Here is an 11,041-nt window from a genome sequence, read left to right as displayed (position 1 = left end):
GTAGTCCTGCAGCAGTGACTGCTGACTTCTCTACCCCTCCACTCCCGTGGTATGTCTCTCTTAGTGGTGCAAGGGTATTTTTAATAAATCCTGGAGTTCTCCTTTAAGGGGATTTCCCCTTACTTCCTATATAGTTTAATGGTACAGGAAGTGGGGGGAAATCACCCCAAGGAGAATGCAGATAAGAATAGAAAACCTGATGAAGGCTGGAAACGTTCTCATTCTAATACTGATAAAAGGTAATTCTAGAACACTGACACAGGTATAGTTACTGCATATAATAGCAGTGATTATTGTGAATGTCACATGTGTCCCATCCCCAGCTCTGTTACCTTCATCTATATAGGACAACCTCTGGAGGTGGATTGGGATCCCAGCCACAAGTTCCAGCTTCTCTTTCAGCTCGGCCATCTTCATATGGTGACTGCACCCGGGTACTGAAAACCTCTCCCGGGTCTCCTGTAGTCTCACTTTGATGCTGAAGTGGCTGTCACGTGGGGTGATGGTCCCGGACTTCATTTTCCCACGATGAGCCATAGAAATCGATCGGAAGGGTATGATTAGAGCGGAGAGGAAGCGTTGCTAGGCAACCGCAAGGACGCGTTACGCTGGAAGATGTGCGGCAGAACTGGTTACTAAGCAGCCTAGCGCCCGCCTACTCCGTCCAATCAGATCCCGGCGTTCATTTGCTCATTGCAACTGCGTCCAATTAGATACCTCAGCGGCTCTAATCTGACATTGATTGGCATGTGCTGGGTCAGCGATGTGGATTTCTGGACATGTTTGTTATATATTGTAATGTTTATAGAATACAATCTAGCGGTCGTCACCCAATATTTACCTATTTGTAAACAATGTATTTTTAATAGATTTAGGTTGAGGGTTGTATACAAATTCCTGCAGAATATCAGATATCTGGAAATAAGAAAACGCATTTAAAGGTATAGTCCGCTTTTTTTAAAACCAAGTTTCATTTGGCATATAACAAGAAACATGGTCACATTTCCCAACCCCCCACCTTTAAGGCATGTAATCGTATGTGATGCAATTACATATGGATAGGACAATCGATGCGTCCAGGGATAGTGATCTCTTCCTAACCACATATAATCGTATCACATACGATTACATGCGTTGTGCCTGCATTTAAATACAGCCGCTGTCACCTGATCATTAACTTGAATGGGTAGCAGCTGACGCTTGTAAACGGCAGATTAGGTATTCCTGCAGGCAGGAAATTGCAAGTTCCTGAAGAAGGAATCAATACATGCACCTAAAGGACCCTTTCACATGGCCAGTCCGATCGGGTCCACCTGTCAGTTTTTCAGGCTGATCCGATTGGATGTCCAATGCAAGCCTATGGGCAGCCATGTTTACACCCGGTTACCCCCACCTCTGGGGTAACCGGAGAAACTGACGGGTCAGAGATGCGTTTTACCAGGCCAGAATGTGCCGGATCGGCTTAATCTGATGTAAACGGACACATAGGGCCGGATTTCCCACAAGGCTTCGGGGCGGAGGGCAGTAGAGGGACAGTTGAATGGCCCCACAATGCATTATACTGTGCTTGGGGCGTTGCAGTGACACATGCATTGTACAGAGCATTACTGCATGAATGAGCCCTTAACAATGTATTAATTAATACAGAGCTGAACCCATTTGTGTTTTTATATCTGCTTAGCGTTCAGCTTTGTTAATTACTTTTGTATGTCTTTCTTATATGTATAGTGGTTTTGTATGTGTTTATTATGCTTAGGACCAAAAAAATGAATTTTTAAAATTTTTGTTTCTGTTTTCTACTTAGATAAATAATAAATATAAAGTATTATAACAAAGTGGAAGCAACTGGGAACAACAGCAACTCAGCCACGAAGTGGTAGGCCACGTAAAATGAAAGAGCGGGGTCAGCGCATGCTGAAGCGCACAGTGCGCAGAAGTCGCCAACTGTCTGCAGAGTCAATAGTTACAGACCTCCAAACTTTTGGCCTACGCACTCCCAGAAACCACTCCCAGCACAGGTAGAGTCACAGTCAGAGTTAAGGTGCCCATACACCTTACGATTATCGTACGATAATCGTAAGGTGTATGGGCACCTTAACTCTGACTGTGACTCTACCTGTGCTGGGAGTGGTTTCTGGGAGTGCGTAGGCCATGCTGAATTAGGAAACAAATATGGCAGGCATCCCATTTAATGTCATTTCAATGTAAAATTTATTGTAATTTCTTTATTATAAAAAATAAATAAATATATATATGTATATATATATATATACATATATATATTTATTTATTTTTTATAATAAAGAAATTACAATAAATTTTACATTGAAATGACATTAAATGGGATGCCTGCCATATTTGTTTCCTAATTCAGCATGGCCTACGCACTCCCAGAAACCACTCCCAGCACAGGTAGAGTCACAGTCAGAGTTAAGGTGCCCATACACCTTACGATTATCGTACGATAATCGTAAGGTGTATGGGCACCTTTAGCTACCCCTAATACATTTCAAAGCCAGAAGAGATTTTCAATTTCTCGGTGGCTGTTATATACAGTATATTCCACTAGGTGGCACCCAAATACTAAGCAGTTAAGGAGCCCTGTCATATGAAAGTTATGGGCATTGAGATTTCTATTGTCCCTCTGAAAAATTATATCTGTCTGCGGCTATAATATTTTGACTCACACAACATGCATGCTGAAAATGAGTGCCATACATTTTTAAAATTCCTGATCTCTATATAACTTCCAGGTTAGTGCATCAGAAAGCACTGAAGCTTTGGCATCTACATGACAGCCAGAGAGCTAAGATTCCCAGAAGGAGAGGTCGGTAATGGCAGTTTATATTATTCTCCAATGACAGTTGTATAGTAAAGTAAAATATAAAGGAAGAGAGCGTGCCATATTAGGGCACCACAATGACTGTAATTTAAAAAGGGTATAAAATCCACCAGCAAGTATATAAGAACTCAAAGCATACTGCAATGTCATGCCATGTTTCATGTTATACCTATTTTTAGGTTATATCATGAAACAAGGCTACATTCCCTTCACGGCCCTAAAGTGCCCCCACAACAGCCATGTCATCTAATCAAAGGCAGAGGGACTCATGCATCTCAACTGAGCACATGTCCCCTCACTTGTAATCCATAGATTACTTCCTGTAGCCCCATAACAGAAGATTCGTACCTCGGTATGCACCTCAGAATGGGGAAAGAGACTGTAGGAGCCTGTGCATTGCACCTACAATGTAGGGCCAGATTAGGAGCATCATGGACCTTGTGCTGTTGATCGGTCAGTCAGACAGGATGCAGCAGAAGCGGTGTTCTATAATTTTTCTGGACCTCATAAGAATGCTGGACTGCATCACTTCCAGTGACGTGGACACAGCTGTTGGAGGCGTGCTAGGCTCAACGCGCATGCACCCTTGTTCTGTAATTTTTCTCCACCCATTTCTCCTTGTCACGCAGGCTCACGCGGGCTGGCCGTGGTTTTCAGCAGCGGGATCTCTGACACCACCTGACGAGAACAGCAGCTCTCTAAAAATTAGGTGGCCACTTGCTCCTTAGGAGGCCACAGCAAGCAGCTGCCTAATATGCCTGATTAGAGAGCCACCGGCACCTCTGCCTGATTGTGTTCAGCCTAGCCGGCCCAGATTGCCATTCGGCATATCAAGGCAAGGCGTGCTGGCCGGGCCCAATTTTCAGTGGTGGGCCTGGAGCTAGCGCTCCAGTAGCCCCTGTGTTAATCTGGTCCTGCTACAATGTACTGCTCACATTTGTAATGCTTTGCAGACTTCAATGCAAAAAAAATAATCAGTGCACATTTTTTATGATTGTGGTTGCATTTATAAAATTTCTCCAAAGGGGAGACTATGCTTCCACGCCGGACCGACGGTTTACGGTCTGGAGATGTAGTAGTGGATATTGTACTCCATATATATTTATAATACTGTAGGGTTTTTTTGTAATGAGTCAATAATTTCCTTTATGAGCATTCTAATAGCTTAGCCTTTATTACAGAGAATGATTCAACAACCTAAATAGGCAATTATTAGTCATTAGGCCTTGGGGGTCACTAGAGGCTCGATTAGTTGTGTGAAAGCAAACACTCTGCTAATCAAAAAAACCTGAAGTAGGTTGATATTCAGTTATTTTATTGAAGATGCACTCATACAGCATACCACAATCATATGCGTAATTGCTGTAATAAGGATATTGAGAAACAAGAGAATACTATATAAATATTAATGAGGAGTAAGATTACAACAGATCCGCTGTAGACTGTACTATATATAGCTGCTCCATTTATCAATGTTGGTATCAAAGCAGAACTAAACCATTTTTATAGTTCTAGATAGAGGAAATGGTTAGATTTTGTTTTGCATTGACTTTGTCTCCGTTGGGGTGATTCCCCCACACTTTTGTTCTGATGACCATGAAAGTGAGGTCAAACCCTAAATGTTAGGGTTGCCTCTTGCACAGATGTAGAGTAGATATCTAGTGATACACACCGATCAGCCATAACATTATGACCACCCGCCTAATATTGAGTAGGTCCCCTTTTTACCACCAAAACAACCCTGACCTGTTGAGGTATAGACTCCGCTAGACATCTGAAGGTATGCTGTGGTATCTGGCACCAAACTGTCAGTAGCAGATTGTTTATGTGCTGTTATTTGTGAGGTGGGGACTCCATGGATCGGATTTGTTTTCCCAGCACATCCCACAGATGCTTGATTGGATTGAGATCTGGAGAATTTGGAGTTGTTGTGTTCCTCACATTCTTGAACCACTTTTGCAGTGTGGCAGGGCGCATTATCATGCTGAAAGAGTCCACTACCATCCGGGAATAACGTTTCCATGAAGGGCTGTACTTAGTCAGCAACAATGTATAGGTAGGTGGTAAGTGTCAAAGTAACACCCACATGAATGGCAGGGCAAGGTTTCTCAGCAGGACATTGGCCAAATCATCACACTGCCTCTTCCGGCATGCCTTCTTCCCATAGTGCATACTGGTGCCATTGCTTCCCCAGGTAAGTGACACAAACCCGCCAGCCCATCCACATGATGTAAAAGAAAACATGATTCATCAGACCAGGCCACCTTCTTACATTGCTCTGTTGTGCAGTGCTGATGCTCATGTGCCCATTGTAGGTGCTTTTGGCAGTGGACAGGGGTCAACATGGGCACCCTGACAGGTCTGCAGCTACACAGTCCCATATGCAACAAACAGCGATGCACTGTGTGTTCAGACACCTTTCTATCGGAATCAGCATGCACATTTTCAGCAATATGAGCTACAGTAGATCTTCTATTGGATCAGACTACACAGACTGCACTCCTCATGTGCATCAATGAGCCTTGGCCACCCATGACCCCGTAGTCGCTTCACTGGCTTTCCATCCTTGGACCATTTTTGGTAGGTCCTGACCACTGGAGACTGGGAACATCCCACAAGAGCTACAGTTTTAAAGTTGCTCTGACCCAGTCATCTAGCCATCACAATTTGACCCTTGTCAAAGTCACTCAAATCCTTACGCTTTTCAATTTTTTCTGCTTCCAACACATCAACTTCAGGGACAAAATGTTCACTTGCTGCCTAATATCTCCCACCCACTTCCAAGTGCCATTGTAACGAGAAAATCAATGTTATTCACGTCACCTCTCAGTAGTCATAATGTTATGGCTGATTGGTATATGTTACAGTAACAACTGCCAAAGGTGGGATTTCGCTTTACTTTGGGGAGATATCTACTCACTTCCTCATTCTGGGACAGCAATTGTACAGAAATCTCCCCAACTGGTACTCCGGCAGCTGTACAAATGCCACAAAAAAGCACACCATAATGTCCAACACTTGTAAAACGTATTATTCAAGGACAAACCTTTTCTTCTGATGGGTTTCACCACTGGGATTAATCTTAGGCTCAGTGGTGGGTGAAATGCGAGGGAGTTTCAGGTGGGTCTTCCTGAAATTTGTCCTTGATTAATACAATTTTACAAGCTGTGGATGTTACCGTGCTTCTGGCTGCTTTTGTTTCATAAAGTGTTGTCAGACGTCCCAGGGAGCTAGTAGTGAGATGAGGAACCCACTGGCAATAAGCAGCTGACAGTCCAGAAACACGGTACAAGTTTAGGGATAATCCAAGAGGGGTAGTCAATGTCCAATCCGTGTCGAGGCAGCAGCGAAGGTTCAAAGGCGGAAGACAGTCCAAGGGTCGGTAATCGGGAAGGATACACAGGGGCAACAGGCAATAGGAGGATCAGCAGGGAGGCTAGGTGTTCACCATAAGGTGGAATAACTCAGCAATAAGCCAGAGCTCAGGCCAGGTTTTTATAGCCAGGGGAGGTAGGACCACCCCCTGGTCACCGAGGCAACCAGTAGGCCTCCCTCCCCGGCAACCAATGGCAGGCGAGGAAGATGGAAGGTGTGTACTGGGAACCTCCCCCAGCAAGGCTCACACCTGATAGCCAGATGATGCAGGAACGCTATGCTCCCGGCGATGCGCGCGCAGCCTGCGTACTGCGCATGCGCCCACGCCGCATGACTCGTGCATGCGCACCTGCACCTCGGGCACCAGGTGTTCTACCGAGCTAAAAGGGAACCCGTGCCCTGCGCCGTGCCCGTGGTCCCCGAGTAGAGGTAACACCCCCTGCTTCCTGACAAGTGTTGACTATTTGTGGTAAGGATGAGCCCCTGCTTGGCGTCTGCACCTGCTCAGCTGAGGGAGTGATCCTCAGTAGAGGACCTAAGAGCAATTAGTAACTTTGAGGTTCGAATCCTTCCTCACTCTATAAAAAAACGAAACCGTTTTTCTTCTGCCTTGTGTTTTTGTTACACCTTATGCCTATTTGCCATGGGCTCATTTGGCCAAATGAGCAAAATGAGCCCATGGCAAATGTACACATGCCCATGAGCTTATGTTTGAGACTCATAGGGTACCTAAAGTAGGTTGTGTCTGTAAGCACAGCTACCCATTTTACCTTATTTCACCATTACCCACAACATGCTCTCCTGCTGTGCCCTCCATGGCTTCATGCCAAAGTACACGTGTAGCCTTGAAAGAAATGATCTGCTATAAAAGAAGAAAGGTAGGTATGATAAGCACTGCCTTTTGAATAGGGTGGATATTTAGGTATGATAATATTAAGCCTGGCTCTCCAGACTAATTTAACTAATTTAACATTCAGTGTTAAAATGTAGTTCCAGCTAAAACCATCTATTTGGTTTTGGATAGAGAAGAGAACAGAACAGCAGACTGGCACTTAGGTATGTGTTATGATACCTAGGATATTAAAACATAAAATTCAAACTAACGATAATATATTCTGTGGCAAGGCTAAGACTTGGTCTGGTCGGGCTGTAGTTCCATATTTGCATTCTTACATCAGCAGCTTTACTAATTTTAGTGACACTGATTACCAATCGCTCAACCTTTTACTTTACAAAGACACTTTAAATACTCTTCAGAGAGCACTTTTATTAATTGTCTACTTGGCAATCAATGGACCATGGCACAGTTTAAAGGCTCATGGTGCTTTAAGGTCAACTATGGATGCGTAACGTGTATGCTGCATTCTCTGTTCTATTTTCTGCAAGTACTTAGGTCAATGGTTTGACTTGGTTTCATTTCATGAATAGTCAATCCTTAAATGCACACAGGGGTTAAAGGATTTGTACCTCTTATATATGATCATTGAGATTAGAAATCCAAAATGTGTCTTTAGAAAGAACTCAACTGAGCACTGCTTACATCTAAACTCACCACAAGTTAGAATAGAAGCTCATGTGCCCATAGAAGTCAGAGCAACTGTAACCTTTTCTAATATAAAAGAGAAATGTATGTTACCTTCATTCTATCAAATGTCATTGATATGTGAAAGACGACTTATACTTGGCTTGTTTAGAGTTTAGATGTGGGGTGGACACAGACACAATATGGCTCAAAATGATCTTAAAGGGTCAGTCCACCAAACTTGATTTTTAATTAAAGTATATTAAAGCCAACATTTTTATTTTATTTTGGATAAAGTAGATGGTTAAAATCCTTGTCAGGCTTCTGTTTTGCCAACTTTGTGCCATTCATGAGATTTTCTTCATTCCTGTCCTGTAGAAACCACAGTTAATGAGAGTAAATTTCTCCAAAGTGAGCAGAATTCCCCTCTGACCAGAACAGGTGTGCTCAATGGAATGCTTCTCCTTAATTTCTTTTCTGTTGACAATTTATAATTTTAGATTTTCTTTTACTTTTAGTCCAAATAAAAATTGTCACCAGCAGGACAAATAGAGAGAGTGAATCTCCCCAGCAATGAAAACCTGACAGATGGTCAGCCACTGTCAACCATGGTACCTCCAGAGGTTGTTAGTGTGTTTCTTGAGCAATGGCTAATTGACCTCCATCTGATGGTGCCTGCATAGCTCAAGGTTCGATGCCACTTGGCAGAGCCAGTGGCATGACTTTTAGCTGTCTGTGAGGATGGCATTTTAACCAGCACCAGCACTGTTGGGGGACGGGGGGGGGGGGTTATCATCAGCACACATACCTGTTGGTTATGTGTGCTGCTGATGCACTTTGAGGAATGCTGAAATAGGTTTTTTCCTTGCTTAGGAGAATGTTACATCAGCATACAGAGAGAACTTCCTGTATATCATAGATAAAAGCATGGATATAGAAAACTAGCATGGACTAGCATTGCACTACAGCACCATCTACTGCTCAAAAGACATATCAATACATTAGTATAAGCTGTTGTATTTCCAACACTACCAACCACCAAGGTAAGGGGCATTTTCTCAATGACACCTGCTGGACTAAACCTTGCAGAGGTTTCCTGAGACCTGAAAACTATTTGAAGAGTTCCTTTGGGATAAAAATATTGAGAAAGGTGGCTCTAACCCTTTAAAAGCACTCTATTTAAAGCTCAACTCTGGGATTACTGACTGTGATGTGATTACCCTCCTTTTGTAAGCTATAACATGAGGCATTAAGAAAGGTTTGTGCTGCAGTGTCACATAATTTCCTCCTATGCTATTGAAATACTTATCTCTTGATTCCGAAAGGGGGGACTCTGATGTCAAAGGGGGGATTTTGATAGGAAAAGAGGGCTATGATGTGAAGAGGGAGCTCCTGATGTAAAGAGGGGACTTCTAATGTAAAGTTGGACTCTAATGTGAATGAAGGAGGCTCTAATGTGAAGGGAGGATTCTAGTGTGGGAGAGGGGATGCTAATGTGAAAGGAGGGGGCTCTTGCTGTGAAAGGGGTTACTAATGTAAAGGGAGGTCTCCTGTTGTAAAGAGGGACTCCTGATTTGAAGAGGGAACTCTTGGGAATGGGTAACCTATTTTGTGCTTTTTTTGTGGGGACCCCCTTTAAATCCATAGCAGACGCCTATCTAGTATAAGGGTCTGGTATGGATTTGGTGGGGCCATATGTTGCTTTTTACATTTTTGCATCTATGTTTTTTTACATTTTAGACTGGGGTGCCTTGAGATTTTGCATACTTTTAAAGGGTAACTAAAATATGTTGAGAAACCCTGGTCTAGAGTACGTTGTTAAAGGAGAATTATGAGGTGAGTGCTTTTCACTCAGCCTCATAATCTGAGCCGACCTGTGACACATACCAGCGCTCGCTCACTTCTCGATCCTGTCACTGCAGAGAGCTGTGACAGGGGAGTGAATGGATTCTCCCCTCCGCTGTCCGATCTTCCAGCGCTGACTGGCAAAACGGACGTGGGAGGGGGCGGGTACAGCTGGCTCTGCCTCTAGATAGGCAGAGCCAGCTGTCACTCACGCAGCTGGGCGGATCCAGGCATAATTGTTGGGATCCGTTTCAGCTGGGGCCTCTCAGTATACCGCAAGCTGTAGCTGATACTGAGCTTTGGGTAACGGCAGGACGCTAGTTTGTGTCCTCCTGTTACCCTTCGGAGAACTATGGGGAAAAGCCCTAACCCCACAGTTCTCCTTTAAGCTCCGGCAAGCTGAGCTGGGGTGAATGTGTGTTCTGGTTCAAGGTCTATTTTTTATGTATACATGTTAGGTAGGGCAAGAGTGATCCAGTGGAGAAATAATACTAATTTCAGTTCCACATAAAAGAAGACTAACTACATTCAAACATTTTTCTGGGAGCCTGATTTAGGAGAACAACTAGTTTGTAGCTGTCCATGGTCCTCTTGAAGGTTTCTGCTCACGGTGGGGTTGATGTACTGAAGTGGCAGAGTTTGTTTTCTTTGCAAGTGTTTTTTTTTTTCCCTTGCTGTGGTGATTTCAACCACAGCTAGAAATCATCCCATTACAAGTGGAAATTCCCATTGCAAAGTGAAAAATCACTTTAAAAGGGAAAATGCTCTCATCTTTTGTTATAGTTATTTGTCGCCAAGGCAGGATGTTAGGGAAAATACCCACAACCTGGCCACCGAGGGCATTAATAGCTATAATGGGGTCTAATCCTTCACCATTCTATCCAACACTGAAAGAAAAGTATTGATAAAACATTACATTTAGAACACAAAATTAAGTCTCCAACATTTAGAAACACTTAAGAAATAAAAAATAAAAAACATTTTAAGCACACAAGACAAAAAAAAAAGCATTTCATAGTCTGTTCATAGTCTGAAACAGAGTACAGCATCTATTATTGGTAGAGAAGTGAGTGGTACACAGCTTTGATGTATAACACAAATCAGGATCTCTCCTTTCCTTTCATCCATCTGTCCATTCTTAAGAAAAAAAAAAGGGTGGCTAATGCATTTTGGTCTATTACTGGTTCTCTGCGAAGCCATTTGAAAATATTAGTGAGCCATGTGCAGTGAAGAGAGTGGCCCTTTCCCTGCACTCCACACTTATTGCATCATAAAGCAGAGAAACCCTTTCATGTTATGTCATTCGTCCACTGTAAATTGGCTTTACTGAAAAAAAGGACATTACCAGACACTCACAACTAATACTTACCCATAATTACTGATATTTCTAGAGATTTCATATCATATGTTATGTTGTTCATCAAAATCTGAATGGAGTTGATGGGAGAGCCTTGCTT

The 11,041-nt window shown here is 43.1% G+C and overlaps 1 protein-coding gene across 1 annotated transcript in view; it reads right to left on the bottom strand.

The window, feature by feature from the left end:
- ANKRD60 (ankyrin repeat domain 60) overlaps positions 1-537 on the bottom strand; it is a 7,444-nt gene extending 6,907 nt beyond the window's left edge. The window contains exon 1 of the mRNA XM_018556596.1: positions 333-537. Within this exon, the coding sequence (XP_018412098.1) occupies positions 333-537 (205 nt within the window). The remainder of the gene's footprint in view (positions 1-332) is intronic.
- Positions 538-11,041: the final 10,504 nt, after the last annotated feature.

This window comes from Nanorana parkeri, unplaced genomic scaffold, assembly GCF_000935625.1.
Source record: "Nanorana parkeri isolate BGI_ZX_2015 unplaced genomic scaffold, ASM93562v1 scaffold242, whole genome shotgun sequence".
Classification (NCBI taxonomy): domain Eukaryota; kingdom Metazoa; phylum Chordata; class Amphibia; order Anura; family Dicroglossidae; genus Nanorana; species Nanorana parkeri.
The sequence above is the reverse complement of the archived record's forward strand: the minus strand, read 5'-3'. Positions and strand labels throughout refer to the sequence as shown.